We start from the raw sequence: 17678 nt of genomic DNA, 5'->3' as shown, positions 1-17678 counted from the left end.
GAATAACATTAGTATTTTTTATATATCCCTGTTTTTGTTTGCCTACAAAATCCCAATGTGAGGAGAAAAACCTTTTTATTCTTATATGAATCAGATATTCAGAACCATATATTCCACAACTTTTTTCCTTTCCTTAGGTTATAATGAAAGCAGTGATTACTGCAGATACTGCTTTATACCTACATATACAAATATGTACATTCTTGTTTTGCAGGCCCCTGTTTATCTGTATGTTGATTGTGTTCTCAGTGCTGTGCCTTTGTGGGATTTGTAATAATGTTTGCCGCTTCCGATCTCGATCTGAACCATCCTTGTCACCAAGGGAGACTCCTCTCATAGACATGGGCGCACCACCACCATACAGTGAGGTAAGTTGAAGAGGTGCAAATCCACTTAGTTGGGCAGACATTGAAATGCAGTAACCTATAATACCCAGTAAACATTCCTTTTCAATGGTTTGCTGTCTGTAATTTAGATCTTATTAGTTGCTATGCTGGTGAAAGAGTTGGATGGCAAGCATGATCAGATCATATCACAATAGTCTGAGCTTTTGGCTCAGCTGGAAATCTAAACAGGAACAAAACTCACACAACAGGTTTGTGCTGAAAGGCGTCCTTCTTTACCATCTCAGAAATTTGAGACCTATGCATACAAAATGATATGCTGCAATACCAGTTTTCACCTGTAGCAGTACTGTGGATGAACCCTGAGAGAGCAGAGCCCAATCCTGGGAGAGTTGTAGACCCATTTGAGTTGCTACATTTTGGTTTCTCCAGAGGTTTTTTAATTAATTAAAATTAGATATTTAGAAACAGTTTACACAGGTGATCAAACATGTAGAAGACACTGAGAAACTTGTATAACTGTGTACCACATTTTTCCATCCTACAGGTGACTGCCAAGCCTTACTTGTACCCTCCCAGCATGGTCAGCCCACCCTCATACAGCAGTGTGGTTGAGAGCAACCCATCACCCCCTACCTGGGAACATCAAAGCTGAAACGGAAGGCACATGGCGGACATTTATGTGTATTCACAGATGAGTTGGAGGACTGCGAGGAGAAGCTATAGGATGTTATACAAGAAGCTATTGACATGTGATATGAAGTATTGGGAGGAGCTCTAGAGTTGTTATTTGAAGAAATGAAAAAAGCTGTAGAGAAATGCTATGACATAGACTGCATACAATTCTCATCAGATCTGGAGAAGACATATAACAGCAGTATCAAGAGACCTAAAGACTATATTGGAGCACTGATTGGAAGCACCATACTAGGAGACCACTGGGACCTATGGCAGGATAGGAAGAGGATGTATAGGAAGTGGTGGGAGGATTTAAAGTGGTTATATGAAGTAATAAAATAAGTTAGTGGAAGGGGATGCAGTGGTGATGGTAGGGTTTTTTAGTAGAATATGTAGCAGTCCATGGAGCATTAAGAATACAAAGACTGGGAATTCCTTCGAGAAGCAGAAGATGCTGTATGGATTAATAAGAAGTGAAAAAAATGTATAAATCCACCAAGAAATGATAACTCAGGCCTTTTCTAATATTTAAAGAAGCTGAAAAATCTTCCTCTGGAAATCTGCTCCCCCACCCCATCTTAATCCATACAGAACTGAGTTAGGATAAAGGATGTGTTTTTATGTTAAATGGAATGTTCAGCTTTGCGGTTGATGGACCAAATAAAATCTCAGCTTGAAAATTTTTATATGGAATTGTAGTATGCAAGTGTGATATGTTACAGTATCTGAGAGCCTAGGGTTGCCCATACAGGCAGCATTTCTGAAATAAAATTATATTTATTGGGAGTGTGGCAGAACATAGCCTCTTTACTGGCCAGAGTCTCACAATGCCATATTTTATGTGTAGACTGGAGTAGTCTGGCAGTTTGATCCCCGGTTCCATTCCCTGACAGGCACATGTCAGCCAGGCACACAACATTTCCTAATCACTCGAGTCCAAGAACAGGCTGTACTTGTCTTTTTTTGTGGTTTTTATTTTTGGGTAGAATTTGGATAGTGTGAGGTGAGCCTAGGGGATACTCCGGTAACTATGAACGAGCTGGGACCCCACAAAAGTGCTTGCAGTTCTAGGGAAATGCTACAGCCCTCAGGCAGGGTCTTACTCCCCCCAAGAACAAGAGAGCTCAGCTCTGGGTTCCAGCCTATGTATACCCCCTCAGCCCCCTGCTGGTCACCTGTCATATTGACAAGGGGTTGGCTATGGAGATACAAACATGCAGGCTGGGGTCATGATTCTCTCACCCACTATGTCCCAGGATCCCCTGGGAGATAGATGGAAGCAACTAAGCCCAAAGCTACAGAACCCAGAACAGACCTAACTAATCACAGTGTCCTCCCTGACCAAAAACTAAATTTTTAAGAAAACAATCGCTCTATGGGGCCCTACATATGTAGCACCCCCTTGACCCCCAGAGCTAGGGTGGGCTGACATTTCACCTCAGGGTGTAGATCAAGGCAATAATAATAGGATGTGAACAGTTAGGTACCATTCACTTTAGCGGATCTTTATCCTTGAAATCAACTTTCATCTTCTCAATCCCATCCTTCCTCGGCTACACAAATAGGCTTATTTTTTTCCTTTTTTTTGGGTAAGGTTTTTGGGCTGGCCACCCATTCCTGAGATCGCCTAGGCGAATGACATCAGTGGCCCTGCTGCCTTCTAGAATATGTGACGTGATTATCCAAAAAGGCAACAGGAGCACTGCACATCATACCATTCAGTAAAGTGGGAGAGGGCAGGCCTAGCAGCGCATCATCAGAAGGCTGCGCCTAAACCCGGATAAGCCAGGTCCCGATGATGTTACAGGTGAAGATGGTGGCATGGGACCTACGCAGCGGCTGCTGAGAAGAGGATTTTAGCAGGACAACACTGGATCCGCAGCATCAAGTAAGTGGGTAATTCAGGTAGCAAGTAATTCATATAAGCCAGTCTTGATATTGAGACAACTCTACCAGATACCACAATCAAGTTCTGGAGCTCACTGCAGACTACACGCCACTTAGGCAATGCAGCCTAGTCCAGGGCCTGCCCTGTCCTATAAATGGACAATGAAGGAGCTTTGATTCACTGATGGAGTCAACGCTCTCTTTTCCCTTCTGTTGGCATAATAAAATTAACAGACCAAAGCACTGTGCAATTGACTTAGCACGCTGCCCTGTCTTCCAAGTCTTAGACCTGCTGTGCAGGGAATACCAGAAGGAAGAGATAATCTGCATGAATGTTAATATTGAGCAGATAAATCCTTTAAATCGTGTTTTCATATCTATCTGGTGTTGAGCTTTAATAGTTTACTTGCTTCTTCACATGACAGCCCTTTCTTGTGACGTGGCAGAGAGGAGTCATGGCAGTTCTGAAATTGTTATCAGTTTAATCAAGTAGTTGTATTCTTTTACAAAGTGTTTCAGCGGTTGACCACCCTTGGACCATTTCCCCCTAATCTGGCTCACTGGTTCCAAAAGCCTTTTCTCTAGGGATGTACTGATACCGGCAAATACCAAGCATTTGCGCGAATATCGGTACATGCCCAAATGTTCCCGATACCAAAACCGATACTTTGTGGTGCGATTTGCATCAATACATAATGAATGGGCGCAAATCGCTCTGCAAATAATCGCATGTGATTTGAACAAGAATGCGATGCGATTTCACCCACCACTCCTGTGTGTGTGTTTATGTATAGAAAGGGAAAAAGCGTCATCTAGTGGGCAGTTTAAAAAATGTTAGAATTCACAGTACATATCTGGCCACATGCAAAATAATCTACATAGGTGTATCAGTCCGCCGATCATAACAAATCAGGGCCACTGGAGGTGCTAACAGGGCTGGGGGAGATGTAGAAGCGATCCACCAAGCTTACATCACATAGTTACATAGTTAGTAAGGTTGAAAAAAGACATCAGTCCATCCAGTTCAACCTATGATGCGTGTGTGTGTTTGCTTTTAACCGTACATTGTATACCCCTGTATGTTGTGGTCTTTAAGGTGTCCATCTAATAGTTTTTTGAAATTATCGATGCTCCCTGCTGATACGACTGCTTGTGGAAGAGAATTCCACATCCTTACTGCTCTTACAGTGAAGAACCCCTTACGCACTTTAAGGTTAAACCGTCTTTCCTCTAGTTTTAGTGAGTGGCCACGTGTCTTATTGTATCTCCTTTCTCTGAATAGTTTGTTCCTTATGCTCGGGTCACCAGTACAGTATTTGTACATTGATATCATATCCCCCCTCAATCGTCTTTTCTCCAGAGAGAATAGGTTCAGTGCTTGTAGTCTTTCCTCATAGCTGATGTCCTCCATTCCCCTAATTATTTTTGTTGCCCTTCTCTGGACTTTCTCCAATTCCAGCACATCCTTCCTGAGGACCGGTGCCCAGAACTGGACAGCATACTCCAGATGTGGTCGGACCAGAGTCTTGTAGAGTGGGAGAATAATCTCTTTATTTCTGGAGTGAATCCCCTTTTTTATACATCCCAGTAATCTGTTGGCTTTGCTTGCGGCGGCTTGGCATTGCATGCCACTGCCAAGCTTGTTGTCTACCAGTACCCCCAAGTCCTTTTCCATCCTAGACTCACCCAGAGGTTCCCCCCCTAGTGAGTAGCTTGCTTTCTGGTTTCTGGCCCCCAAGTGCATTACTTTACATTTTTCTACATTAAATCTCATCTGCCATGTAGTTGCCCACCCCGTTATTTTGTTCAGGTCTGCTTGCAAGGTTTCCACATCCTGCATAGAAGATATTGGCATGCCTAGTTTAGTATCATCTGCAAATACTGAGATTGTACTCGATATCCCCTCCTCTAGATCATTTATGAACAAATTAAACAGGATTGGTCCCAGGACAGAACCCTGGGGGACCCCACTTTCCACACCCGCCCAATCCGAGTACTCCCCATTAATCACCACCCTCTGTACTCTCCCCTGGAGCCAGTTCTTTATCCAGGTACTCACCTTATGGTCCATACCTACCTTCCTTAGTTTGTACAGTAATCGTTTGTGGGGAACGGTGTCAAAGGCCTTTGCAAAGTCCAGATACACCACATCCACAGGCTTACCTTTATCTAGGTGGCTGCTCACTTCATCGTAGAAGGTTAATAGATTGGTTTGGCAAGAACGATTTTTCATGAATCCATGCTGATTACTACTTATAATACCGTTTTTATTACTAAAGTCTTGTATGTGGTCCCTTAACATCCCCTCCAAAATTTTGCAGACTACAGATGTTAGGCTGACCGGCCTATAGTTACCCGGGATATATCTCGGCCCCTTCTTAAATATTGGTACCACGTTGGCTTTTTTCCAATCAGCTGGCACCATACCCGTCCGTAAACTATCCTTAAAGATCAAGAATAATGGTCTGGCAATCACCTGGCTGAGCTCATTAAGAACCCTCGGGTGCAAGCCATCCGGTCCCGGGGATTTATTTATGTTAAGTTTCTCTAGTTTAGCTCTAAGTCTATCTTCTGTTAACCATGGCGGCACTTCCTGAGGTGTATTATCGGCCTTACAAGCTGGGTTCGTGTAGCCCCCCGATTCTTTTGTGAAGACTGAAGAGAAGAAATTATTTAACACTTCCGCCTTTTCTCTGTCCTCAGTGGCCATATTTCCTTTATGGGGCCAATGTGTTCTGGCCTCGCTTTCTTACTGTTTATATACTTAAAGAACTTCTTGGGGTTCTTTTTACTCTCCTCCGCTATATGTCTCTCGTGTTCTATTTTAGCCGCCCTGATTTCATCTTTACATTTCTTATTACACTCTTTGTAATGCTTAAATGCTGCCAATGACCCCTCAGTCTTGTATTTTTTGAAGGCCTTTTCTTTAGCGCTAATATACATTTTTATGTTGGAGTTTAGCCATCCAGGGTTTATTTTTGCTCTTTTAAATTTATTTCCCTTTGGAATGCACTGGCCAATCCCTTTGTTAAGTATGCTCTTGAAGCACTCCCATTTTTCCTCCGTGTTCTTTGTTTCCAGGGTTCTATCCCAATTGATATTTTCTAGCAGCGAGCGCAGTTTAGGGAAATTGGCTCTTTTGAAATTCAGTTTCCTTATATTACCCCTCTGCTTCCTATAACTGTAATTAATACTGAAACTTATTGACCTATGGTCACTGTTTCCGAAGTTGTCCCGTATTTCTATATCCGTGATCAGGTCTGTATCGTTGGTAATCAGTAGGTCAAGTACCGCATTGTTTCTTGTCGGTGCATTCACCATCTGACCCATAAAATTGTCCTGCAAAACATTTAGGAACTGCCTAGCCTTGGCTGAGTGCGCGGTTCCTTCTGCCCAGTCTATATCTGGATAATTAAAGTCCCCCATTATAATGACATTTCCCATCCTTGCTGCCAATCCTATCTGTAAAAGGAGGGCCGCCTCACCCTCCTCCCTCTGGTTGGGGGGCCTATAGCATACGCCCAATATTAACTTCCCCGCCGTGCCATCCCTTTGAAGCTCTACCCATAGGGATTCTGCCTCATCCATAGCTCCATTATTAATATCATCCCTCATATTTACCTGTATGCTGTTCTTAATATACAAACATACCCCTCCCCCTTTTTTACCCTCTCTATCTCTGCGATAAAGGGAATACCCCTGAATGGTCGCCATCCAATCATGAGAGCTGTCAAACCAAGTCTCAGTTATCCCCACAAAATCTAAGTCCTCCTCAAACATCAGCAGCTCCAGTTCTCCCATCTTGTTGGCCAGGCTTCTGGCATTGGTATACAAACCTCTTAATTTTGATCGGTTACATTTATCCTCATTTGATGTTTTTAGGCTGCTCTCTTGATTTTTCCCCATACCCACCCTGGGTATAGGAGCTCCGAACACCCTACCGCTAATGCCCCCATTTCTGCCCTCTGAAATTTGCTTTCCACTGGCTAATTCTACATCTGTACCCTCCCCCCCATTCCCTAGTTTAAAAGCCCCTCTAACTTTTTGGCCATCCTCGCACCCAGTACGGCTGCACCCACCCCATTTAGGTGCAATCCGTCCCTACCAAAGAGCCGGTGACCGACTGAGAAGTCAGCCCAGTTCTCCAGGAACCCGAAACCCTCCTTACTACACCAGCTCCTCAGCCACTCGTTAACTTCCCTAATCTCCCGCTGCCTCTCTGGTGTGGCTCGAGGTACAGGTAGTATTTCGGAAAATACTACCTTGGAGGTCCTAGTCCTCAACTTAGCGCGTAAGTCCCTGAAATCGTTTAGGACTCTCCGTCTTCCTCTCATCCGTCCTATACTCACAGGGTCCTGGAACTTCTCCCCCAGCCCTGTGAGCACCTCCAGCGGCCTGATTTTCTATGATCGGCAGACAGGGACACCTATGTAAAATCCCACCCTGGTGCTCTGTTGGGACAGTGGTGGCATGTGAGCTATAAACAGGGGCTGGGCCTATCAACTTGGTACCCAGCATACAAGCGCAAACAGACTCTTTGTAATCACCAGCCACAGTAGACACTGTGCCAACTGTCTGGCTCTGGAATATTGTCTTTCCACTAGGGTGGTATTACCTTCAGCCACCTGACCCTGAGATCAAAGGATCCCTCAGGCTTACCTTTGTGGAGCCTGACTGGGAATCCCTGCGACCCACTCCTTGAACAGCTACAGATGCTTACTTGGAAAGATGCTACAAACTAATTTCCAGGGGGCTGCAATTGTATGTGTTCTAATCTGTGCTGTATAATTTGTTTTGGATGTGAACTTTTCTGATACTCTTTTATCTTGTATCGAGCTGCCACCTAGGGATCACATTTGAAATCCATGCAAGTATCTCTGTTGCTGGCTGAGATAGTTTCATTGACTGTTATTCTTTGTTCTTGTAAAAAATGGCTATATACTCTTGCTTCAAATGCAGCAGAAAATAAATCTATTGTGTAGATTGGATCTGCCGCTTGATTGTGCAGCATAATTTCCTTGGATACTATTTTCTCATAATGGTGTTGGGAGCCCATCTGATGGAGCAAAAAAACTTCTCCATATACTAGAATGTGGGTTCAAAAATTTTTACTGCAAATTTTTAACACTGTGCAGGACAAGATATGGAAGTTGATTCATTCTGGGCTGATATTGCATATTTGACTGGACATCAGTAGCTAAAATCATGTGCCGGCCTCTTACATATCTTGACGATGCGGGATTTTCCATTAATACTTTGTGTTTCGTCTCTCTTCCACAGGGCTATAGAAATGTTAGTCTTGCAGCTGTCTTTCCTTAATATTTGTTTATGCCTTATTACAGAAAATCATTTTGGGGAACACACTGAACTGCCTTTATCAGTACCAAAGCAGTAAAATTAGGAAAACTGGTGAAGATCTGGAACGCAACGAAAGCCAGAACGTGACGCCACTTGTCAAGAATCATACAAAACTGGTAAATATGACTTCTGGGTGGAGCTGTCTGTAAACGCGTACTAAGAAGAGTTGTAACCTTTCTGCCAATGTTTCTGTCTATGAGCAGCACCTCTGTTGCTTGCGGCGTTTAATGCGCTTTTTCAGCATCATTAGGTCGATGTACAAGATACGGTTCAGGACAGCACAGGCGCAAATCAATCCTCCATGTATAGCACCTGCCACTCCGCTGCTAAACACGTCTTGCCCTGAAACGAAATAGTGATGTGTTAAAACATTCCGGAGAGCTTTGTACAGCATGTAACCCCTACAGTCAGTGGCCTTTTGTTTTTATTTGCAACCTTCCCCATAGCTGATATTTCAGTTTGTTCTTTTTAGATAAAGAAACATGAATTATCGCTTCCTAATTTGATGCAGTTTTCTATCTATGCAGTAGGTGCCGCACTAGGCTTTTTTTCAGGTGTAAAGCATTGTATCACTCTCAGCTGTGATACATTACAGCAGTGACTTATCCCTTATCAGATGGCTGAGACTGAAGTTTCAATCAGACAGGGAGCTGCTAAAGCCAGCAGCTTCTGCTGTGCTGTCTCCTTAGTTAGGCAGTCCCTATTAGCACAATGACCTGATTATAGATACAGTGTGATAACACACGGGTGTCTTGCTTACCTGTTAAATACAGTCCCGGCACTGCAGTTTGTGCCCTCGTCCTGGTGATAATGTCACATTGGTACCGGCTACAATTCTGTTCAGCTCCATACATTGATCCCAGGGGTGCCCGTAGGTAATACTCATTACTTACTGGGGTTGCAGCTTCCATGTATTCAATCTGTATACGGAAAAATTGCATTCACCAGTCACAATCCATTTCTGCCATGACACTACTTACATTGGGTATTTACATGAACACAATAAAAAGGTACAAGGCCTGCCCATTCTCATTGTGAATGCCTGTGGCTTGAGTGACACCACAGGCACATAGGCCATTGGTGACTTGTTTTTGAAGGTACAGGCTCCGAGGCTGTCATCTTTGTCCTTGCTTTATTACTTAATGGTCTGAAACCAATGTATCAGTTGCCCCAACCCCTAAAAATGACATTGTCCCCAGCTGGCGATCCAATAAGTAGAGAAGAGAAGGGTGAAAGTCCCTAAACTTTCTATATGTTGTCAGAAGTTCTAACCCTTTCTCAGGCTACTAAACATGTGTCTCTACAAAGAAAACATACAGAGGGCGCACCAGCCTAGCACATTACCTTTAAAAAAAAATGTATTAAATTGTACAATATACACATCATACTCACAAAATGGATGTGAGATATAGGAAAGATATGCAATAATCAGCCCACCAGAAATGTCCGCTGAGTCTCATCCACAAGCACAGACCGTGATGTAATGTGAACGTCCAAAAAATACGCATTTTGGGGGTGTCCCTCCTTCCTCAGAGCTTAGCTAAGCTCTGAAGAAGGGGGGACACCCACGAAACGCGTAAGATTTTTGGAGGTTCACATCACATCCCGGTCCGTGCTTGTGGATGAGACTCAGTGGACATTTCCGATGGACCGATTGTTGCATATCTTGTATATTTCTCACATCCACTTTGTGAGTATGATGTGCATATTGTCCAATTTAATAAATTGTTTTAAAGGTAATGCGCTAGGCTGGTGCGCCCTCTGTATGTTTTCTTTGTAGAGTCTCATTTTGGGTTTCCACAACCTGTTGAGAGTGGCAGCACAACTGGAACAATGACCCCAACAGCACATCTCCAGGGAACTAGGCGCATGACAATCCCTTAAGCGCAGGAGTAATTTCTTTCTTTTACTAAACATGTGTTTTTGGTTGTTCCTATTGGGGGAATTTCCCTTACACTTCCTGTCCATAGGATCTCAGGTGAGAAAAATAAATTAAACAGAGGCTCTAACCCTTTCCCGCTCCATTCCAAACTAGGTATTTGGCTGGAGTTTGTCTTTAAAGGGGAGTTCTGCTTTAAGCACTCCTCACCCCCTTACATGAGGGGAGTGGGTACCTACTTTTGACACAGCTCCCACTTCCTCTCGGGCCGCCTAGGCAACTCGAGCAGAAGTTCTCCTCTTCCTGAAATCTTCTGGGAAACGTCACAGGTCCCAGAAGATTGCCCGGCTATTGAGGAGGGGCTTCGCCACTCGCGTGTGCGCAGTGTTCACCCAGCTGTGAAGCTGTAAGGCCGGGGAGAGGCGAGGGAGAGAACCAAGGGTTCGGGCGGCCACATCACTGGATCGTGAGACAGGTGAGTGTGTTTGTAGCTGTTGACTTTTAATAAACACATAAATGAGTGGAACTCCGCTCTAATCCATGGTGGATATGAGAAAACTAGTAGAGAAATGTCAGGTCACCAGACTAGCAGTGCTGTGTGGCAGAGCTGTGCAAATCTTAAGACTGAATGGACAGAATTACAAATCTTTTGGCAGCTAAAGAGCTCCCATTTGTTTATGTTGAATTTAGTTGTTTGAGTGGAGTTCAACTTTAGAGCTCATGTTGACGGGCATTCTTTACAAATGCTGCATTTGCTATTCAAGAGCAAATGGTTGTGTTTGAATGGTGAACGTATCGTTTGACAAAAAAAGGCTTGTCAGTCAATAGGTTATGGACAGCAGTAGAATGCAAAGCAATTCAAACAGGACTTCTGAACTGTCATGTGTACTACTCAGTTATAGTCATTCGGAATTTGTTGACTTGCGATTAACAGGTGCCAAACGTATGAAAACAATGCCCATCCACATGAGATTTTTCAGCATGCTGAAACAGATATCCAGCCCCTGGTTGTGCTCTGTACCTTGTCTTCAAGCTGTGGGAACTCTTGTATGGCTCTCTCAACCATGTGTTGTGCCAGCTTCATCTTCTTGCTGTGATACTCGTCACCCCGGTGCCGTGGAGTCTGTCCACTCCACTCGGAAAACCACTTATAAGGAGCCATGGTCAATAGAGTCATACAGGAGTGGCCTGTGATAAAATAGGTACATTGTTACAATGCAAGCAATGTTGCGTAACAGAGTTAAAGTAAACCAATCCCAGCCTAGAAAATAACAGTGGTTGAGAAGTTTTGAACCTGGGTGGTTAGGGCCTGATGTGGATTCAGAGGTATTAGTTCCCCATCAGGTCTGCTCTCCTTGTAACTGACAGCTGGCATTGAGCAGTTTCCATAGCCAATAGACAACCTGCTATCTATGAAAATAATCTGAAGGGGAAATAGTTCCTCAGCTTCCCAATCAGGCCCCAACTAGTGTCAGCATCACTGGTTGCTAGGAGCCTGTCAGTTGTGAAGCTGACAGTGTTCTTGACAACCAGTGACAGGCGGGGAAGGAAGAGGAGGAAGTAAGAGCGACAAATATGCCACTCTGCTACTAAGTGTACAGAATCTGTATGCCAAGTTTGAGTTGGCCCTAATTACCTCCGGGTTCCTTATCTACAAACTACTGGTAATTGTTTTTTTATTTTAGCAGCCATTGTACAACTTTGTAAATGTGATGCAATTAGGAACTAGCTGGATTTACTGCAAGTTGGTAAAGCTACCAAAACTGGCAGCAGATTATATCAACATAATGTGTTTACTTATTTCAAATTTAGAACCCACCTATGTAATAACTAGTGCTCTGAACCAGACTTTCTGCAGCCATATACCTCTCTGCGCAAGATCCAGTGCATCTGGGTGACCATACCCCAGTTGGATGGTGCGCACGGCCCTCATGGACAGACACCCTTCACTCTGAATCTGTTTTAAAGAGGTCTCATCACCCTATTAAACTTGAGGTAGGAAGCCATGTTTGGGAACTTTGGTGGGGTGTATCTTTACCTTTGCTGTATTGTTGCATTTCTTGCATGATTTACTGTTTTATGCTTTAGGTACAGCACATGTTTATTTTTCTGATATGTGTTTATTTATTTGTTTAGTAGTTACTATACCACGCATTTTCCTGAAGAAGCCCGTATGGCGAAACATGTTGAAATAAAAGAATGGAAACAGCGACGTATCCAAAAAACATTGTCATCTACCCTTAATGGATGATGATATTTGGATGTAATAATGCTTTTAGCCTTATACAAGTGATTTAATATATATTACAGTTTTAAGTACTTTTGGTATACGGTTATGTTTAACAAGCACCTAAAAAGTCCCACAGCTCTTTCCTTCTGTTCCAAGTATTTATTTCCATGGGATGTTGGTGCCACATGCTGAATCTTGGATAATTCTGGGTTTGTCCACATAACCTACCAGATTCCCCCAAATTCAGTGCACACACAGCCAGGGACACAGCATTACCATCCTTGGGAACAATAGCCCCCCCTCCCCCAGCTTAGACTATAGCTGGGATCTCAATAACCTTCATGTAGCTGTTCCAGAAGACTGCCTAAAATTTGCCTAACATCCTACAATAACTAGGAGGGTTCTACAAACCCAAATCCAAAAAAGTTGGGACACTGTACAAATTGTGAGTAAAAAAGGAATGGACTTTTTTACAAATCTCATAATCTTATATTTTATTCACAATATAATATAAATAACATATTAAATGTTGAAAGTGAGACATTTTGAAATGTCATGCAAAATATTGGCTCATTTTGGATTTCATGAGAGCTACACATTCCAAAAAAGTTGGGACAGGCAGCAATAAGAGGTCGGAAAAGTTAAATGTACATATAAGAAACAGCTGGAAGACCAATTTGCAATTTATTAGGTCAATTGGCAACATGATTGGGTATAAAAAGAGCCTCTCAGAGTGGCAGTGTCTCTCAGAAGTCAAGATGGGTAGAGGATCACCAATTCCCCCAATGCTGCAGCAAAAATAGTGGAGCAATATCAGAAAGGAGTTTCTCAGAGAAATATTTGAAAGAGTTTGGAGTTATCATCATCTACAGTACATAATATCATCCAAAAATTCAGAGAATCTGGAACAATCTCTGTGCGTAAGGGTCAAGACCGGAAAACCATACTGGATGCCCGTGATCTTCGGGCCCTTAGACAGCACTGCATCACATACAGGAATGCTACTGTAATGAAAATCACAACATGGGCTCAGGAATACTTCCAGAAAACATTGTCGGTGAACACAATCCACCGTGCCATTCGCCGTTGCCGCCTAAAACTTGATAGGCCAAAAAAGAAGCCATATCTAAACATGATCCAGAAGCGCAGGAATTTTCTCTGGGCCAAGGCTCATTTAAAATGGACTGTGGCAAAGTGGAAAACTGTTTTGTGGTCAGATGAATAAAAATTTGAAGTTCTTTGTGGAAAACTGGGACGCCATGTCATCCGGACTAAAGGGGACAAGGACAACCCAAGTCTTTATCAGCGCTTAATTCAGAATTCTGCATCTCTGATGGTATGGGGTTGCATGAGTGGGTATGGCATGGGCAGCTTACATATCTGGAAAGGAACCATCAATGCTGAAAAGTATATCCAAGTTCTAGAACAACATATGCTCCCATCCAGACGTCGTCTCTTGCAGGGAAGACCTTTCATTTTCCAACATGACAAAGCCAGACCACATACTGCATCAATTACAACATCATGGCTGCTTAGAAGAAGGATCTGGGTACTGAAATGGCCAGCCTGCAGTCCAAATCTTTCACCCATAGAAAACATTTGGTGCATCATAAAGAGGAAGATGCAACAAAGAAGACCTAAGACAGTTGAGCAACTAGAAGCCTGTATTAGACAAGATTGGGACAACATTCCTATTCCTAAACTTGAACAACTTGTCTCCTCAGTCCCCAGACATTTGCAGACTGTTATAATAAGAAGAGGGGAGGCCACACAGTGGTAAACATGGCCTTGTACCAACTTTTTTGAGATGTGTTGATGCCATGAAATTTTAAATCAACTTATTTTTCCCTTAAAATGATACATTTTCTCAGTTTAAACATTTGATATGTCATCTATGTTGTATTCTGAATAAAATATTGAAATTTGAAACTTCCACATCATTGCATTCTGGTTTTATTCACAATTTATACAGTGTCCCAACTTTTTTTGAATCGGGTTTGTACATAACCATACGCTATACTCTCCAAAACTGAAAAGAATAAAATTGGTTGGCTGAAGATGTTAATAAATTATTGTAATGCACAGGATCTCTTCCATGAATCTTATAGCTGAAAATGTACCGTATATAATAATATATATATGTATACTATAATAGCCGCTAGCAATAATTGCATGTAAAATCTGACAGACTGGTTGTACCCAAATTGATTGATCGATGAACTTGGGTACTCTTAGCCTGCCCATACATGGTTGGAATCTCGGCCAGTCCCTGCTGAACCAGCCAAGATTTCAACCGTCTATAGCCGGCTTTAGATCTTATTTCTCTTCTGGTACCACTGCTGGGAAAGTGTATCTACAAACATCTACAAGTATAACCCAGTAACAAAGTTGTAAGGTTAAGGCATACTTGTTTCGGAATATAAAACCTGTTCCCTACCTGGGTGTCTCTGCTGGTAAGTCGGATCCTTGCCAGATGGGAATGTGATAAACATCAGAGGTAAGTCCTCACAGATCTCCTCCCACTCCAAGGAACAGAACTTCTCCATCCTAAAAAAATACCCATATCAACAAATTGTAAAAAGAAAAAAAATGAACACACTTTAAAATAAGACATGTTTTCTCTTTTTCTAAAGTTTTGATATTTTAATGCTTTGTAGATGCTGAAGATTAGGGATGAGCTAGGGTGTGTTTGAATTCTAATCTGAACCCACCTGAATGAGCTCCCCAGGAAGCTGTTGTTGTTTTGGGCCAATCATAAGTGTGGCTACAGGGCAGGGAATTCCCCGGCTGCAGATGATGGGCCCAGTACAGGTGACAGCTTCCTGGTGGATTCGGACTAGGATCCCAACACACCTGAGTTCATCCCTATTGAAGTATTAGCCCTGGTTAACACTACTGTGATTTCAAATGCATTCCAGAACGCATTGAATCACATGACAAGTGACATAACATGGTTTTCTGTGCAGGCTGTTCACATACTGTATATGCAGTCCGAATGTGACACAATTTTAAAAAGGGTCCTGTGCATGTTTGGTGCGGTGTGATGGAATTTTGAGCTCATATAGTTGAATGGAAATTGCATGCAAAACGCATAGCAGTTCAAAGATAAGATTCCAGTGCGATTTGTACAAGTCTGTGGTGTTTTTATGGAGAGAGAGAGAGAATAAATCCAAACTGCAGCTGCATCCAAATCGCATCCAAAACACATTGGAATCACATCTGAATCCACATCAACTCGCACTGGACATGATCCATGAAATCACACCAAAACCCACCTAAATCGCTCAGGTTTGAACCTTGCCTTAAAGTATTACTAAACCCACAACAGTAAAATCAGTCTGTATGTAGCACCCTAAAGGTAGGTGCTAGGTAAATGTATGGTGGGCCTTGTCTGCCTAACAGCAGGGCTGCGATCTGTTTAGATAGGGTGTCAGGGCTTCCAGATGTGCCTGCTGAGGGGGGAAGTATCCCCACTGGCTCCTGTGAGAGGCTTCTCATAGGGCAGTGTGGGAAGCCCAATTAGGGGACACATGCCAGCTTGTAATTACCCCAGAAGGCAGATTATGCTGCAAAGGATTCTGGGAGTGGGTAAGTTTGGAGGGAAGTGCGTGGCACGGTGTCTTTGGCGGGAGCAGAGTCCCAGGAGGGAGAGTGCGGCTGTCTCTCCTCCTGTCTGAGGAAGGCAGATGTCTCGGGGTGTCGTCTGAGTGTCCAGAGAGTTCTGAGTTGGGCTTAGGGGGATCCGGTGTGCCGAGAGCCTGCAGAGACAGAGAGAGAGGGGTCCAGTCCCAGGAAAGCCTACACAAGTCATGAGTACTGAGGATTGCCCCTGGGGGTCTGCCTGAAGTTAGAGGGGACCACTCCGGAAGAGATTCTGGGATCCAGTGTCAGCTAGCTGTAAAGGGGGTACCTAGGTTGAGGACCCTGAAGCTACAGAGGGGGTACATAGTCAGTGGACCCTGAAGAGTTTTAGGTTAAAGGGGGCACCTGCAGCCTGGGCCCTGAATTTTACAGAGCGTGCCAGTTACAGTGACAGTTATACAGAGTTCTACTATATACTACCTCAAGTTGTGCCAGGCGGGGGGGGGGGGGGGGAGTATTCAGTGACTTTCACAGTGCAACAGTGTCTGGAGTTCTACAGTTCTCAGTCTTGGATCTTCCGGACTAAAAGTCGAGGATTCAGCACTTCTTCTGTTTTATAGAATATTCTCAGTGTCAGTGAGCGTTGGCTGGTGCCGGCTGGTGTCAAGAAAGCGCCAACGGGCATTTCAGAAGTAAAAGTCCCAATTGAATTAGTTTAAGCCTCAAGGAGTATCCCACTCATTCCCTTCTCCCATCCCCTTAATTCCAATAAAACTACAAACAAAGATGCCGGATTTGTCGCTGCTTCAGTTATCACACCCAGGGTCACAGCTCATATGGGCTGGAGAGATTACCGGTACTAATGGCAGACCCACATCAGGCCATAGGCCTGGAAACCTTGCTACATGTATGTAGCACAATTCCCAGCCACTGTGCTGGATATGGGTCCCCCTGGGTTACCGCTAGTAACAACAGCACATTTAAGCATGTTCTCAAAGTGTGAGCACTGAGACAATGACCAGTCCAGTATCTTTGGGTTTTTATATTTATTTTGTAACTTGGATGGGAGAAGGGATGAGTGGGATACTCCTTTGGCTCAACTATGCACAAATTACTAGAGACACTTGAAAAATGCCGATTGGCACTGACTTGACACTAGCTGGATGCCGGTTAACGCTCATTAACGCTGGCCTGCTGCCCGTTAATGCTGAACTGACTTTTGACTGCTTTACTGGATAAAGAAGTCCTCTTTAAGCTCCCTTATGCACTCATTGCTGAGGTAGCTATTTGTATACACTGCTGCACTGTTGAACACTTCAGGGCCCGCACCAGCGCCCCCTTTCAGTCTCTTCAGGGCTTAGATACTGGCACCCCCTTTCTTAACCGCTCTATTGGTTAGCTGGCTCCCGGATCCCTTTGACCTTGTGGAGTGGTCCCCTATCCTAGGCAGACCCCTGGGCAGTTTGGAGTACTCACAACACTGTTTTTCCTGGAAATTTCTGCCCAGCAGCTCCACTCGGTCCACAGCACACTGGATCCCTCTCTGCAGCCCAGCTCAACCTCCAGTCCTCTAGGCCGACTGCCCAGGACATACTTGCTTCCTCTGACAGGAGGAGTGACAGCCGTCAGCCTCCTCCTGGGACTGTGCTTCCCGCCAAAGACACTCTGTCATGTGCTCCCCTCAGGCTTATACCCCCTCCCAGGGTGCATTGGGGCAGGT

At 43.8% G+C, this 17678-nt stretch overlaps 2 protein-coding genes across 3 annotated transcripts in view; one reads left to right on the top strand and one right to left on the bottom strand.

Moving 5' to 3' along the window:
- The window catches only part of TMEM92 (transmembrane protein 92), a 33718-nt gene extending 31878 nt beyond the window's left edge, over window positions 1–1840 (top strand). The window contains exons 4-5 of one of the 2 annotated variants that reach the window (XM_082272747.1): window positions 215–368; window positions 892–1840. In XM_082272747.1, the coding sequence (XP_082128873.1) occupies window positions 215–368; window positions 892–999 (262 nt within the window). In that variant the 3' untranslated portion in view covers window positions 1000–1840. The remainder of the gene's footprint in view (window positions 1–214; window positions 369–891) is intronic. The other variant, XM_082272746.1, reaches the window with a different exon arrangement.
- Window positions 1841–8003: 6163 nt separating this feature from the next.
- Window positions 8004–17678, bottom strand: part of LOC309566194 (all-trans-retinol 13,14-reductase-like) — a 43944-nt gene continuing 34269 nt past the window's right edge. Inside the window, exons 8-11 of the mRNA XM_082271285.1 lie at window positions 14814–14923; window positions 11168–11334; window positions 9028–9187; window positions 8004–8609 (exon numbers count right to left, since the gene is read on the bottom strand). Of these exons, the coding sequence (XP_082127411.1) occupies window positions 8461–8609; window positions 9028–9187; window positions 11168–11334; window positions 14814–14923 (586 nt within the window). The 3' untranslated portion in view covers window positions 8004–8460. The remainder of the gene's footprint in view (window positions 8610–9027; window positions 9188–11167; window positions 11335–14813; window positions 14924–17678) is intronic.

Source organism: Pelophylax lessonae (assembly GCF_965119305.1).
Source record: "Pelophylax lessonae genome assembly, chromosome: 11".
In the NCBI taxonomy this organism is placed as follows: Eukaryota; Metazoa; Chordata; class Amphibia; order Anura; family Ranidae; genus Pelophylax; species Pelophylax lessonae.
The sequence above is the reverse complement of the archived record's forward strand: the minus strand, read 5'-3'. Positions and strand labels throughout refer to the sequence as shown.